The 16739-nt window shown below is 41.0% G+C and overlaps 1 protein-coding gene across 1 annotated transcript in view; it reads left to right on the forward strand.

Moving 5' to 3' along the window:
• The first annotated feature begins 1199 nt into the window (after positions 1-1199).
• The window catches only part of LOC308078176 (uncharacterized protein), a 30969-nt gene continuing 15429 nt past the window's right edge, over positions 1200-16739 (forward strand). Inside the window, exons 1-13 of the mRNA XM_080419300.1 lie at positions 1200-1322; positions 4349-4499; positions 5664-5774; positions 6715-6891; positions 7242-7361; positions 7952-8646; positions 8920-8947; positions 9808-9859; positions 9958-10051; positions 10849-10873; positions 11021-11090; positions 12369-12506; positions 16261-16370. Of these exons, the coding sequence (XP_080275426.1) occupies positions 4363-4499; positions 5664-5774; positions 6715-6891; positions 7242-7361; positions 7952-8646; positions 8920-8947; positions 9808-9859; positions 9958-10051; positions 10849-10873; positions 11021-11090; positions 12369-12506; positions 16261-16370 (1757 nt within the window). The 5' untranslated portion in view covers positions 1200-1322; positions 4349-4362. The remainder of the gene's footprint in view (positions 1323-4348; positions 4500-5663; positions 5775-6714; positions 6892-7241; positions 7362-7951; positions 8647-8919; positions 8948-9807; positions 9860-9957; positions 10052-10848; positions 10874-11020; positions 11091-12368; positions 12507-16260; positions 16371-16739) is intronic.

Genomic DNA, 16739 nt, shown 5'->3' on the forward strand with positions numbered 1-16739 from the left:
TATGTAGATAACTTGTCTGGCCTTCTGTTGCTCTCTTGTTTTGATCTCCTTCCCACTTGCCCCCCACCCCCTCTTCTCCTCCCCCCCCCCCCCCTCTTCTTTCTATGGAAACTAACGTTGCGATGGGAACGATGTACAAAAACGAATTTCACCCACTTTTTTACCTTGTAAACCTGTGATGTGACAATAAAACTGATTCTGATTCTGATAGTTTGACTCAGTTCCACAGATACATATTGTGAAAATAGCCAAACTACAAGCTCACAATGCGAGGCGTTGTGAGCTTGCAGATCAGCTATTTAAAAAAAAAAACTTTCTTAGGTAATATTTGACAATTTGGCTGAATAATTAAATAAATAAATAAACATTGAATCCACCTATGGCTCTGTTTCCCATCTCATTTGGTTCCAAGCGCCCCCTAGTGGACCAGCCAGCACACAGCGTCTGGACCAGTGGTGAGGGCATGTTGTGGTCTAGTCTGCTCCACTCAACTTTCTCACTTTCTCACTCAACAGTAAACAAACCCACATACATGTATACAGGGTATCTGCACCTTTATAAAGTGACAATTTAATGAATTTTAAGACCTTCATAAAACAAAATTCATCTTAGCAGTTCAAATATTATTCTTTTTTTTTATTTTGATAGTTTAGGTGGTTTGTCATACTGTCATACTGTTAACCACCTGATCTAAAAAAAACATATTTGAACCTACTCACCTGCCTACCTGTACCTATTTTATATAAAATACAAATATATATATAAAAGATAGGCATATTAGCCTCGTTCCCAACCTTACTCATCTTCATACAGAGTGTAGAAGAGAGAGTAACGTCACGCTTAGATCTCGCCGCGCAGCGGGCTGCTATTTCCAAACACTGGAACAATGGAACTATCTCATTGCGATAGACAGAGAACTTCCGCATTCCATTCTTACCAAAGGAATCAACGCTAGCGTCATAACTCTTTTATACGGCTCTGGTTTCATAGGCTGTTTGAATATGGAGCTTTCCTATTGGTCGACCAGGCGGAGGAGGTCCCGCTCCATCAGCCAATGGAGGGAGGTTTTGGTGTGACGTCGAACCCACAAAGCGCCCTGTGATTGGTCCATGTCCTAATCTTGTTGAACCCTGAACCCAGTGGAGGATCTGGATCAGTCGACCGTTCGAGGCGCGGACTTTTAAACAAACTAACAAACAAACAAACACAAACAAATAAACAAACCTGTTTAAAGCTTTTTAAAGCTGTTTATAAGTATAAAAACTCTTTATAATCTTTAATTAATAAAGGTTATCATCCAGAGGAAGGTTCTACTGAACAAGGTAACGTCTTTATCCATTTTAACGTCATTATTACCGTCTTAACGGCCTGCTAATGCTAACCGTGCTAACCCTGTTCTGCTGCTTGTTTACGGAACGACGAAAACAGCAGATCTACAAGCTCACAACGCGTCTCATCAGCGACGCGTTGTGAGCTTGTAGATCTGCTGTTTTTGCCATTTAAACAATAATAACTTATGAATAAAACGTCTGAACAGCGTGGTGACGCAGGGCGTTGATGGACAGACGTTAGTATGTAAAATAATACATGAAATGATAAATATGATCAAATAAAAGTTACTGATAAAAGTGTTTAAATTCATCCACACGACGTCGTATGATAACGGTTCCCTTTTTGTACCAAATGACTGTAAATGAACTCTTATAGCTTTAACATGCTATCATGATGTGTGTGCATGGGGTTCTCCTCTTAAACAAGCTGCTTAATGAGTTCCACTTTAGTAGACCTTGTATTGTGTATTTGTACTTCATGTACTGTTATGTACTTTTCTCATGACTTACTAAATAAACTACATCAATCAATCAATCAACAAACTGTACATGAGGTCTTATAACCATAAACAAACCGTACATGAGGTCTTATAACCATAAACAAACCGTACATGAGGTCTTATAACCATAAACAAACCGTACATGAGGTCTTATAACCATTTATAGCCTTAGATCAACACTATCGTAAATGTATTTGATTGATTTTGTCATTTTTATATCTACGTCTTAGTCTTAGCTCCACACCCCCCAGTTTGATCTGGAATGTCACCAGTAAAGCCCGTATTTCTCCAAACATGTACAAATGATAAATATAAGGTGTTTTACCCACTTGGCCCAAATGTTAACTATGTGTCCGGTGTGTTTGTGTAATGTATTAGTCCATATTATTCAATAAAGAAGTGTTTTAATACCGTCTGTGGCCGAACGACATTTCCCCCCCTTGTTTACTTCCTGTTTACATTGTTGAGTGTAATTCCGGCTTTCACCGGATGCGCCCCGTCACTACCACCTATTGGGAACTAACGACAGAATCGGCCACAGACGGTATTAAAACACTTCTTTATTGAAACATATGGACTAATACATTACACAAATACACCGGACACCTAGTTAACATTTGGGACAAGCGGATAAACACCTTATATTTAGCATTTGTACATATTTTGGAGAAATACGGTCTTTACTGGTGACATTCCAGGACAAACTGGGGGGGGAGACATATTGTCTTGTAGGTGCAAACAAACACGGTTGTCATTCATAATTGAGTTGTTGTAGGTTTGTCTGTTATTTTGGGACATTCTCCAGGTTTAACGTGATTTAAAGGAGTAGTTCACCCCCAAAATGACTTATTGGAGATTGTTTTGTTTTCGTCACATTCCTGAGACAATAATGTGATGTCATCGTTTTGGAGGAGACTCAATACGGTCATCAAATTATTGTCTCAGGAATGCCACAAATACATCTCCATGAATTCAAGGCTTCATGTGGTGTAATTGATAGAAAATACGTCATATTTTGGGTGAACATATAAGGTTGTCTTTGGAACTAGTCGGCTCATCCATGTTTATTCTATAGTTTCCTGTGTACATGGTTAAAGGGATAGTTCACCCCCAAAATGACTTTTCTATCCATCAGTCACTCCATGGAGACTTGAATTCATGGATATTGTTTAGTTTTTGTCTCATTCATAAGACAATAATGTGATGACCGGCAGCGGTTCCGGTAGGAGACACAAAGAGTCTCCTTTGTGTCTCCTACCGGAACCGCTGACTACCGGTCCGTATTACTGCCGTATTTAATGATTTTATACGTTCATTTAGTTTATTTTTAAATGGTGGAACATAGCAGATCTACAAGCTTGTAGGTCAGATATTTCAGCATTTATATTTGAGAATGTATGAACATTAATTTCACGCTGTCAGTTCTTTTTCTAAATCCTTTCTTTATAATAGTGGAAATATAGCAGATCCTACAAGCTCACAGTGCATGTGTGCAGACCTGTAAGGGTCCATTTAGTTCTATTGTACACTCTCAGAGTTACAGACCTGTAAGGGTCCATTTGGTTCTATTTGTACACTCTCAGAGTTACTGACCTGTAAGGGTCCATTTGGTTCTATTTGTACACTCTCAGAGTTACTGACCTGTAAGGGTCCATTTGGTTCTATTTGTACACTCTCAGAGTTACAGACCTGTAAGGGTCCATTTGGTTCCATTTGTACACTCTCAGAGTTACAGACCTGTAAGGGTCCATTTGGTTCTATTTGTACACTCTCAGAGTTACAGACCTGTAAGGGTCCATTTGGTTCTATTTGTACACTCTCAGAGTTACTGACCTGTAAGGGTCCATTTGGTTCTATTTGTACACTCTCAGAGTTACAGACCTGTAAGGGTCCATTTGGTTCCATTTGTACACTCTCAGAGTTACAGACCTGTAAGGGTCCATTTGGTTCTATTTGTACACTCTCAGAGTTACAGACCTGTAAGGGTCCATTTGGTTCTATTTGTACACTCTCAGAGTTACTGACCTGTAAGGGTCCATTTGGTTCTATTTGTACACTCTCAGAGTTACAGACCTGTAAGGGTCCATTTGGTTCCATTTGTACACTCTCAGAGTTACAGACCTGTAAGGGTCCATTTGGTTCTATTTGTACACAAGTTACAGACCTGTAAGGGTCCATTTGGTTCCATTTGTACACTCTCAGAGTTACAGACCTGTAAGGGTTCATTTGGTTCTATTTGCACACTCTCAGAGTTACAGACCTGTAAGGGTCCATTTGGTTCCATGTGTACACTCTCAGAGTTACAGACCTGTAAGGGTCCATTTGGTTCTATTTGTACACTCTCAGAGTTACAGACCTGTAAGGGTCCATTTGGAACCTCCTCAAGGAACCCTGAGGGTCCCTGGACCACACTTTGACCACTCTTTTAGATGGTATCAGATCAGTAACGGTACTACTCTGTATCGACCGGAGAAAATGGTCTAATCTGTGATTTTTGATGTTTCATAATGGTTTCAGGCTGCAGAGCCACCATGGCGTTCCTGAATGAACTGAAGTCCATCTCCTCCATGGTGGACCAGGAGCTTCAGGACTTCATCTCTGAGGTGGACAACGTCCACATGCTGTGGCTGGACGAGATCCAGCAGGAGGCAACGCGCATGTTCTCAGGGTAGGTTCATACCGGACTCTCTCTTTTCCTGGTGTTTCTCACCCAGGTGGGTGTGGTTTTGAGGCTGTGTTTAGGCATAGTTTATGTGGGTTTAGGTTTAGGCATCGTTTATGTGAGGTTAAGATTAGGCATGGTTTATGTGAGGTTAGGATTAGGCATGGTTTATGTGGGTTTAGGATTAGGCATAGTTTATGTGAGGTTAGGATTAGGCATAGTTTATGTGAGGTTAGGATTAGGCATAGTTTATGTGAGGTTAGGATTAGGCATAGTTTATGTGAGGTTAGGATTAGGCATGGTTTATGTGATGTTAGGATTAAGCATAGTTTATGTGAGGTTAGGATTAGGCATAGTTTGTGAGGTTAGGATTAGGCATGGTGAGGTTAGAGTTGGGGGTTAGGTTTAGGCATAGTGCAGGGAGGTCAGCACAGAACCAGACTTGATGTTTATAATGTGTTTTATTACAGTGAGGTCAGCACAGAACCAGACTTGATGTTTATAATGTGTTTTATTACAGTGAGGTCAGCACAGAACCAGACTTGATGTTTATAATGTGTTTTATTACAGTGAGGTCAGCACAGAACCAGACTTGATGTTTATAATGTGTTTTATTACAGTGAGGTCAGCACAGAGCCAGACTTGATGTTTATAATGTGTTTTATTACAGTGAGGTCAGCACAGAACCAGACTTGATGTTTATAATGTGTTTTATTACAGTGAGGTCAGCACAGAACCAGACTTGATGTTTATAATGTGTTTTATTACAGTGAGGTCAGCACAGAGCCAGACTTGATGTTTATAATGTGTTTTATTACAGTGAGGTCAGCACAGAACCAGACTTGATGTTTATAATGTGTTTTATTACAGTGAGGTCAGCACAGAACCAGACTTGATGTTTATAATGTGTTTTATTACAGTGAGGTCAGCACAGAGCCAGACTTGATGTTTATAATGTGTTTTATTACAGTGAGGTCAGCACAGAGCCAGACTTGATGTTTATAATGTGTTTTATTACAGTGAGGTCAGCACAGAGCCAGACTTGATGTTTATAATGTGTTTTATTACAGTGAGGTCAGCACAGAGCCAGACTTGATGTTTATAATGTGTTTTATTACAGTGAGGTCAGCACAGAGCCAGACTTGATGTTTATAATGTGTTTTATTACAGTGAGGTCAGCACAGAACCAGACTTGATGCCGAAGACGCCGTCCCAAAAAAGGCGCGCTCGCCGGAAGCGTGTGTCCATGGCTCAGGAGGAGACCCGACCCAGGACTCGGCGGTGAGCTGCTTATATGTTATATAGAGTTAAGACTTCTGGAGATTAGTAGTTTCCTTCCCTGCCTATGTTGAATGCACTTATTGTAAGTCGCTTTGGATAAAAAGGGTCTGCTAAATGACTGTAATGTAGAGTCTGGAACTACACCTCCTGAATGTTATATAGAGTCTGGAACTACACCTCCTGAATGTTATATAGAGTCTGGAACTACACCTCCTGAATGTTATATAGAGTCTGGAACTACACCTCCTGAATGTTATATAGAGTCTGGAACTACACCTCCTGAATGTTATATAGAGTCTAGAACTACACCTCCTGAATGTTATATAGAGTCTAGAACTACACCTCCTGAATGTTATATAGAGTCTAGAACTACACCTCCTGAATGTTATATAGAGTCTATACTGACGTCAGTGAGTTCTGTTGGTGTAGGCGGAGGAGAAAAGACACCAAGCTAATGTCATGCAAATCCTCCACTGTGATTCAGCAGGGTGGAGGGACTGGACGTAGTCAGCTGGCGCTGGCTGTATTTCTCCCCGACCAGCGAGGACACAGAGTGGCTCTAGAGAGCTCTCTGCAGACCATGCAGTGTTCAAACTATGAGCCATTTTTATCATTTCAATAAATAAGCATAAACGAACTACTTCACATGAACGATGTTGGTGTAACCAAGAGATTTAAAGGGGAATATTATTATATGTTATTATACACAGATTTACAAAGGTCACTTCCTCTTTGTGCTGGTCTGTTTGCCCGCTCAGAGCAGAGCTACTGCTGCAAATGCCAGATCAGTCTGTGACACGCCCCGCCCTGTTTTCAGAGAGACCACGTGACCTACAGTATCTAATGGGTGGGCCCTGATCCAGAGAAGGTTGAGAATCACTGCTTGTAAAAAAAAACAACATTTTGTCTTCCAAAGTGTAAAAAGTGTCTTCTTTCATAGAGGGAAGCAACTCAGTTCAGCCGTGGCAAAGAGACTAGAGCTGGTCTTCGAGGAGGAGGATGACGGCGGGACTCGGGAGTTGACGTCTTCCTCGGGCGTCGCCCGGCCTGAGACTGAGATGGAGACGGAGCAGCGGTCACAGAGCGCTGTACTGTCACAGCCCTTCACCTCCACCAGGTAGGCCTGTCACAGTTATCACAGCATCGCCCACACATGGTGAATGATTTGAGATAATCGATAAACTATGTTTTTTACATAATCGTTTGATTCGTTTCCATGTTGGAACATGTTCATATATATTCAAACATTGAAAAGAAGCAGAAATGGCAGATCTACAAGCAAATCATTTTTTTAAGGTATAAAATGATTCAGTAATTTCTTTGTATATTTAAGTTATTTGTCATATCTGCCCTGAAGGCTAACGGAAATGTCATTTCTATTCACATGTTCCAACGCCAAAAGCACAATTAAAGCCTTAATTGCAAGACCATTAATCTTCAACTTAAATGTTTGTCACGGTGACACAGCCCCTCCACCAGTAGGTGTCCTGAAGCCTCTGTGAGGATCTCTGGTCCCGACCGCCTGTCTGCCGAGGCCGCCGTGCCACCGCCTCCACCAGAGCCTACCGCCGTCACGCCAGAGCAGAGGTAGGCAGCCTCGGGCACGGGTGCCAACATTGGGCTTGGGGAGGGTGATCGCTGGCATGAGTGTGAGACTTTACGTTTAAGTTTAAAAATTAGTCCATTAGATTAACACATTGACAGCCAATTATGTCAGATTTTTAGCTGTTGCCTGCCAGAGATTTTTCATTGAAAAAAAAAGTACTCAGGAGCCGAGATACAGAATTTTTAAGTTAACAAGGAAGTGGATAGGAGTTTAAATCTTCGATAAATCATATCTCCTTGGTCTTTGGGTCAAAAAACAAGAAAAGAACAAAAAAAATAATAAAAAAAAGTTTGATCTGCGTCTTTGGCAGCCAGGCGAGAAATGTATTAGATCGCAGATATGCGTCTTTGGCAGCCAATGTGTTCAGTCTCCTCACTCCTGTGTTCACGTAATTCTACATTCATTCAAACTCTGAACTCTGCCTGTGGAGATAGGCGTGGTCTAATGAAAAAAAAAGGTTGTTGTATTTATGTAAAATCGGTTGTAAATATTTAAATTAGCTGTGGTGTTGATGTTGATATGACACACTGACTATCAAGACAATAAAAACATGGCCCTTCATGTCAAACAGGTTGCTGACCCCTGCCCCAGAGCCTGCGTCTGTCACTCTGCCTAAAGCGCTGGTGGAAATCTCTGCTGCAGACCGCCGCTCGGCTGAGACGGCCAGGCGAGCGTCGTCTCACCGGTTGCTGACCTCTGCGCCGGAGCCTGCGGCCCTCGTCTCCCCAGAGCCTGTGGCCGTCTCCCCAGAGCCTGTGGCCGTCTCCCCAGAGCCTGTGGCCGTCTCCCCAGATCCTATGGCCGTCTCCCCAGAGCCTGTGGCCGTCTCCCCAGAGCCTGTGGCCGTCTCCCCAGATCCTATGGCCGTCTCCCCAGATCCTATGGCCGTCTCCCCAGAGCCTGTGGCCGTCTCCCCAGAGCCTGTGGCCGTCTCCCCAGATCCTATGGCCGTCTCCCCAGATCCTATGGCCGTCTCCCCAGAGCCTGTGGCCGTCTCCCCAGAGCCTGTGGCCGTCAGGCTGCCCAAAACGGTGGTGGAAATCTCCGCTACAGACCGCCGCTCGGCCGAGGTGGCCAGGCGAGCTCCGTCCCATCGTGGCCCGGCGTCCACCGAGACGCCGGCAGACGCGGCGGACTTGGGTTCGAGGCGGAGCGTCTCCCTTCCCGTCCTGGGAAGTCCCAGCTCCAGGAAGTCCCAGATGAAGAAGAAGAAGAAGAAGAAGAAGAGCGTCTCCCTGGCGACTCTCCAAAGGTCCATCTGCACCGGTACGTTTTCACATAGAATAGGATGTTTGCTAGAAGATTGTAACTTTGATGTTTTGTGTGGGGGGGCGATTGAACATTTAAGTTTAAAAAAAATTTGGGCTGTGAAATTATTTTTGTCAAATGTAAAGGAAAAAGTCCACAGTGCACAGCAGTGCGACGTGTTGTGGGCTTGTAGATCAGCTATTTAGGGGTCCTTTGCCTGGAAACGTCTGGGAAGCCCTACTGTAGACTGTATTGTTTGAAGTTTTGCTTAATGTTGTCTTTCTATTGCAGAGACAGACGATGGAGAGGACGAACAAGAGTGAGTTTTTATCCAATTAAAACGGGGAAAAGTATCTGTCATTTTAGCGTTGGCTATTCAAAAATAGATCTACAAGCTCACAACTTCGTGCCGCGCTGTGAGCTTGTACATCTGCTATTTCTTAACATTTTAGAAAAATCTTAAGTGTTTGAAAATCGTATCAATATTTAAAGTGTAATTCTAATAATTAAAAACGTTATATTTTAAATGAATGGAGAGCATTTCAAGTGCTCGTTTTAAATGGTATGCATCCTTGAACCTGTTTTATCCCGTTTACACCAGAGTTCCATATAGCGTACGCTCATAGCGCGGCACTCTATGAGCTTGTAAATCTGCTATTTTTGAAAAATCGTTAAAAATGTGTGCAAATCTTTGAATATGAATTCTTTTTTAAAGCATTTGTAACTCAAATCTTTGCTTCTGGGGATTCTACAAATGGTGAAAACTTCTAAATCCTAACAGTTTTTGAAAGCTTTTCTCAAACTTTCAAAGGACTCCCAAAATGACATGTATTTCGCCGTGGACCCCCATCTCAAAATATGTTGTTCCAGGGACCCCCAGAAGCAAAGATTTGAGTAAAAAATGTTTGCTTTAAAAAATATATATATATTCAAAGATTTGCACAAACTTTCACCATTTAAAAAAAATAGCAGATATACAAGCTCACGCGCTATGAACTTGTATATCTGCTATTTTTTAATAGCCCAAAGAAATCTAAAAAATTACACGGATGCGTCAACGAAATGATTATAAATAAAGAAATACTCCTAAGCCGTAGTTCTAAGATGTCAGTATTGAGCTTGTAAATCAGTGGAGCTCTATATGTTCCTAAAGCCCTGCCAAACCCTTTGTCTTTTCAGGATGGAATCAGAGGTCTCTGCTGAGGCCACTGGACAGACCGAAGAGCCAGAGGTCAGTCTGTTGACCTCACATTGATGTGACTGGAAGAGCGGTCGTGCTTTTACAGAACGAATGGTTTACCAGCTTGTTTTCTTTCTTTTTTTAAAAAGCAGGGGGCAGTAGAGAGCAGGAACCTGGTGACCAGGGCCAGTACTAGGTCCAGTACGCGCTGTGCTGCTACCACCTCTACCCCACAGAGACCTGGTGAGCTGGAAATGACTTTAAATGCTACCTTTACTAAAGTACAACCTACATTCTTTGTTGAATGACAAAAAGGTGAAAATAGCCGATCTACACGATCACAAAGTGTTGCACTGTGAGCTTGTACATCTATCTTGTAATCTTATCAGACAGTCTATATAAGGAGCTGTATGTGTGTGTTTAGATGGATGCCTTTATTGATCCTGCGGGGGAATTTCAGTCGCCCAGAGGCAGCACAGCAGTTAGAGTTACAGAGTCATATATACATATAGATATAACCATAAGAAGCATCAATACAGAACAGAGTGATGATGCAGAGGGTCACTATATATTTACACTCTCTCTCCAGAGGAACACATTGTATATACTGTCAGGCAGACACCTCTTATCTACATATTTTAGCTTTTTTTCGTGAATGAATGAATGAATGAATGAATGAATGAATGAATGAATGAATGAATGAATGAATGAATGAATGAATGAATGCCGTACTTCTCCATTTTAAGTCACACAAACGTATGACATAGAAAATGGCAAAAAATAAATATGGATTGAAATGGAGCTTGTAGATCTGCTATTTTTGAATTGGAATCCTGAAAAGTAACATTTTTATTTAATTTCAAATGCGTTTAGTTATACTTATGTTAACTTTATGAACTTTAATACAAATACATTGGACAAAAGATACAGCTCCACCGCGGGAGATGCATTTTTTGTCATGAACACTGTGTGTGTGTGTGTGTGTGTGTGTGTGTGTGTGTGATGTACACAGTGATTCATTTACATGTCTTTGTTTGTAGATCTGTCTGCTCTGTCTCCAGTGAGGTGAGTGCTGTTACTTACATGGTATTTGATGTTATTGTCAGTAAAATGTGTTTACTGAGTGTCTAAACAAAACAGCGTACAGTATATGCCTTCTACATTAAATGAACAGATGAATGGTACATTTATTATTTAATTAAACTCCTCTAGAACATCAAGGAGTGTCAAGCGCAAGGCTGAGGAACCGGCAGAGAACACCGTCACCCTAAAGAAGTCTGTGGTGAGATGAACATGATGAGATAGACCTCAGTCTGTGGTGAGATGAACATGATGAGATAGACCTCAGTCTGTGTTGAGATGAACATGATGAGATAGACCTCAGTCTGTGTTGAGATGAACATGATGAGATAGACCTCAGTCTGTGTTGAGATGAACATGATGAGATAGACCTCAGTCTGTGTTGAGATGAACATGATGAGATAGACCTCAGGATGAACATGATGAGATAGACCTCAGGATGAACATGATGAGATAGACCTCAGGATGAACATGATGAGATAGACCTCAGGATGAACATGATGAGATAGACCTCAGGATGAACATGATGAGATAGACCTCAGTCTGTGGTGAGATGAACATGATGAGATAGACCTCAGTCTGTAGTGAGATGAACATGATGAGATAGACCTCAGTCTGTAGTGAGATGAACATGATGAGATAGACCTCAGTCTGTGGTGAGATGAACATGATGAGATAGACCTCAGTCTGTGTTGAGATGAACATGATGAGATAGACCTCAGTCTGTGGTGAGATGAACATGATGAGATAGACCTCAGGATGAACATGATGAGACCTCAGGCCCCGTTTCTACAAATACCTTCTAAATCACTAGTTCTCACATTGAGAACTAGTGATTTAGGGTTAACCCTATTTTTCTAAAATGTTAAAAAATGGCAGATGAACCAGCTAGCGGCACAAAGTGACACGCTGTGAGCTTGTAGATCTGCTAATTTTGAATAGCCAACACTAAAATCTAAAATTTTTAATGGGTTCAAGGACTTGAACTACGGTGTACCACCTACATTTAGAACAAACATGGGGAAATGATCATTCTACTAAACTGTGGAATGCCCAGACACCCTCCATTAAAGGATATGTAACACTAGTTTCTTTAACAATCGGTCTGTTTCTGACAAACTATCAGGAGACCACAGGAGAGATGATGTAATCTTCCATCTCTTTTTTACATAGTTTTGTATTTATCAAACTGTATACAATACATATGACATAAATCCCCAGGTCTTGAACGTATTCAATCAATAAACAATAAAAAAGCAGCATTGTGTGTATGAGGGCTGATCTACAAATGTAAAGTTTCTGTTAACCTGTGTTTCCCAGATGAAGCCCAGTCTGAAGTCTGTTAACCTGTGTTTCCCAGATGAAGCCCAGTCTGAAGTCTGTTAACCTGTGTTTCCCAGATGAAGCCCAGTCTGAAGTCTGTTAACCTGTGTTTCCCAGATGAAGCCCAGTCTGAAGTCTGTTAACCTGTGTTTCCCAGATGAAGCCCAGTCTGAAGTCCTACCTCCACACTGTGCAGAAGAACCAGCTGTTGATGAAGACCCCGGGCTCCGTGGGTCGCACAGCGGTGATGAAGAGCTTCATTAAACACAGCACTCCTCTGAAGATCGACTTCATGGTCAGTCAGCACCGCGTTGGTTTAACGTTCACCTTACAGGATTACTTTCTGAGAAAAGTAACTCGTCACCTTACAGGATTACTTTCTGAGAAAAGTAACTTGTCACGTTACAGGATTACTTTCTGAGAAAAGTAACTTGTCACGTTACAGGATTACTTTCTGAGAAAAGTAACTCGTCACGTTACAGGATTACTTTTCTCAGCAGAAAGTAAACTTGTCACGTTACAGGATTACTTTCTGAGAAAAGTAACTTGTCACGTTACAGGATTACTTGCCATTTAGAAGTATTGTTACATTTTAACCCATTAAGACCTGGAACGCATTTGTGTCACTTTAGATTTCTTTGGCTATTCAAAAATGGCAGATCTACAAGCTCATAGCGCGGCACTCGGTGCCACGCTATGAGCTTGTAGATCTGCTATTTTTTTAGATAATATAACATTTTTATTTTATTTTTCAAAAAACTGTTAGGATTTAGAAAACATTTTAAAGAATCGCCTCAGGTCTTAATGGGTTAAAAGTATTCTGTTACGTTATAGGATGGATTACCTGCTGAGAAAAGTTACTCGTTAGATCATTTTTGCGTTACCGAGGATTCAAACCTCTCTGTGAGGAAGTTTGGTAAACATAAAATGGAGCTGCAGCCTAGCGGAGCGGAGAGACCACCAGTGTTGTGGAGCTGTGCTGGGCTTCACCAAGACCTTCTCCTTTCACCAAGTAATCCAAACATAATGTGAATACTTCAGAGTATGTTGTCTTCTCTCAATCTCTGCCATGTTGCACAGGTGCGACAAATTGTTAAAAAACAAGACCAGTAATGCCGTCAGCCGTGTGTCACACCAAACGTGGTGACCCATTGAATAGACTGATTATACAATCACCACAGACTGCAAGGCATCGGTCACCGATGCTCGTGTAACATCCGTCTCCGTTGACAGAGACGAGCCTGTTCATTTATCAGGAAACGGCGCAAATGCGTCGGATGGATTTTCCTTTCCTTCCAGAACAGGGAAATGTACTCTAATATAATGACGTTACTCAATTACATTTAAGACTTACATTAGGTTACTCCGTTATTAAAACTATTACAGTTAGAACGTTACTTGTAACACTGGTCAGCACACCTCAAACTCAGTGTCCTCGGCTACGGCACTGGAAGGATAACGTGTTGTATTGTTAAAGGATAAGTCCAGACTAAAGGACATATAGGCTCATTTTCCTATTTATATTGATCCTAAATGAATGGCCATGGGGTCTATGTGCAGAATGCCCCTCAGTGTCCTCATAGCATAGAGCAGATATATGTATATGTGTGTGTGTGTGTGTGTGTGTGTGTGTGTGTGTGTGTGTGTGTGTGTGTGTGTGTGTATATATATATATATATATATATATATATATATATATATATATATATATATATATATATATATATATATATATATATATATATATATATATATTACTCCTCATAGCATAGAGCAGAGTCCATAAGCATATCACTACAAAAACAATTAGTTGCGTTCAAAGGTGATTTTTTTAAATTAAGTAGTTCTGGGTCTAGTCTAGAGGAGACTGGTCTAAGTAGTTCTGGGTCTAGAGGAGACTGGTTTAAGTAGTTCTGGATCTAGTCTAAAGGAGACTGGTTTAAGTAGTTCTGGATCTAGTCTAGAGGAGACTGGTTTAAGTAGTTCTGGATCTAGTCTAAAGGAGACTGGTTTAAGTAGTTCTGGATCTAGTCTAGAGGAGACTGGTTTAAGTAGTTCTGGATCTAGTCTAGAGGAGACTGGTTTAAGTAGTTCTGGATCTAGTCTAAAGGAGACTGGTTTAAGTAGTTCTGGATCTAGTCTAAAGGAGACTGGTTTAAGTAGTTCTGGGTCTAGTCTAAAGGAGACTGGTTTAAGTAGTTCTGGGTCTAGTCTAGAGGAGACTGGTTTAAGTAGTTCTGGGTCTAGTCTAAAGGAGACTGGTTTAAGTAGTTCTGGGTCTAGTCTAAAGGAGACTGGTTTAAGTAGTTCTGGGTCTAGTCTAAAGGAGACTGGTTTAAGTAGTTCTGGGTCTAGTCTAGAGGAGACTGGTTTAAGTAGTTCTGGGTCTTTGGTGTGACTGCTTGGTAATCTGTGTGTCTCTCTCTCCAACAGACTGAAGGAGTTGTGGTAAGTGTGAGGTCAACACAACATGTCAATGTCATTCCTAAGATCTTGGAGTTAGGTCTGGGTGATCAAACATCATAATATTTATTACCAAATACCTCTATTGATATTGTGACAAATACTACGTTTGCTTTACATTTTCTAATACTTAAAATCATCAGCATTTGGCAATTTTTGACAATTGTTTGAAAAAAAAATTTAATATGGGCGGAAGTGATATTTAATATGGATGTATTGCCCAGGCCTAGCTTGAACTATCCAAGAACATAGAAATGACTTCAGTAACACTCACACGGTGTCTTCAGTAACACAGTGTCTTCAGTAACACTCACACGGTGTCTTCAGTAACACTCACATGGTGTCTTCAGTAACACTCGCATGGTGTCTTCAGTAACACGGTGTCTTCAGTAACACTCACATGGTGTCTTCAGTAACACTCACATGGTGTCTTCAGTAACACTCACATGGTGTCTTCAGTAACACGGTGTCTTCAGTAACACTCACATGGTGTCTTCAGTAACACTCACATGGTGTCTTCAGTAACACTCACATGGTGTCTTCAGTAACACTCACATGGTGTCTTCAGTAACACGGTGTCTTCAGTAACACTCACATGGTGTCTTCAGTAACACTCACATGGTGTCTTCAGTAACACGGTGTCTTCAGTAACACTCACATGGTGTCTTCAGTAACACTCACATGGTGTCTTCAGTAACACGGTTCTTTTCCACCTGGGGAGCTGGGAGGTACTACGGCGTGTGATCTCAATGCACTGGTGATTCTCAGTGGGGTGCAGGGACCCCCAGGGGTCCTTGGGGGTGTTCCTGGAGGTCCCCAGCAAAATGAGAATATAAGATCACAATCAGTTTAACCGCTTTAAACCTATATTCAGTACATTGATGGCTATGTGAATATAGCAGATCTACAAGCTTTGGCTATTTAAATATAGCAGAACTACAAGCTAGCAAGCTTTGTAGATTGGCAATTTGCAAACAAAGCCTTGACATTTTAGCAACACAAATCTTGCATGTGGATCCCTGTGGCACAACGTATTTGTACATATACAACGCATCTGTGTCTTTTTAAAATTATCTGCCATTTTCTTTATGTGTGCAGAAATGTTTGCAAATCTTTGACTATATATATATATATTTTAAAGCCAACATTTTTAACTCAAATCTTTGCTTCTGGGGGGTTCTACTAATGTCTTCTAAATCCTAAGTTATTTTTTAATAAACTTATGTTGCTATAAATCAGTGGTTCTCAAACGCTTTCATGTTGAGGACCACCCAAAATCATATGTATTTGGCCGCAGACCCCCATCTCTCAATATTTTGTTCCGGGGACCCCCCAGAAGCAAAGATTTTAGTTAAAAATGTTTGCTTTAAATATATGTATTTTCAAAAATGTGCGCACATTTTCACGATTTTTCAAAAATAGCAGATCTATTGAATGTATATTCAAAGATTTGCACAAATTTCATGATTTTTCGAAAATGGCCAAAGTATAAAATATTGGGTTAAGTGGTTACAGATGCGTTCCTGCCGGTCTTAAAGGGTTAAACTGATGTATTAAACTAACTCACACACATGTGTTTCTTTCAGGCCAAAGAGCTTCAGAAACATGAAGCTCTGAAGAAGAAACAGCAGCAAGAGGAGGAACGAGAGAAGAAACGGGAAGAAGAGAAGAAGAAGAAGCAGGAGGAACTTAAAAGGTAGAACATTTTCAGCTGGTTGGTTTAGAGGTCTGTTTCACTTCCTGAAACACTTCTGGGCTCATTTTAATGTCTGCTTTTGTGTTCATTTTAATGTCTGCTTTTGTGTCTGCTTTTAATGTCTGCTTTTGTGTTCATTTTAATGTCTGCTTTTAATGTCTGCTTTTGTGTTCATTTTAATGTCTGCTTTATGACAGTTTAAGTTGCTTGATTCAATATTTAAACTTTGTTTGATATTCATTTGATCAGACCTGTCCTCTCCTGTACAAGATTCAGCTTCAAACTCTGTGTTATCCATGTTACACTCATTAAAAACACACGTCAATGCTTCTGGATATTGACCTTTTCATACGAACACTGATATTGTCC

Source organism: Gymnoscopelus braueri, assembly GCF_963280865.1.
Source record: "Gymnoscopelus braueri genome assembly, chromosome: 22".
NCBI lineage: Eukaryota > Metazoa > Chordata > Actinopteri > Myctophiformes > Myctophidae > Gymnoscopelus > Gymnoscopelus braueri.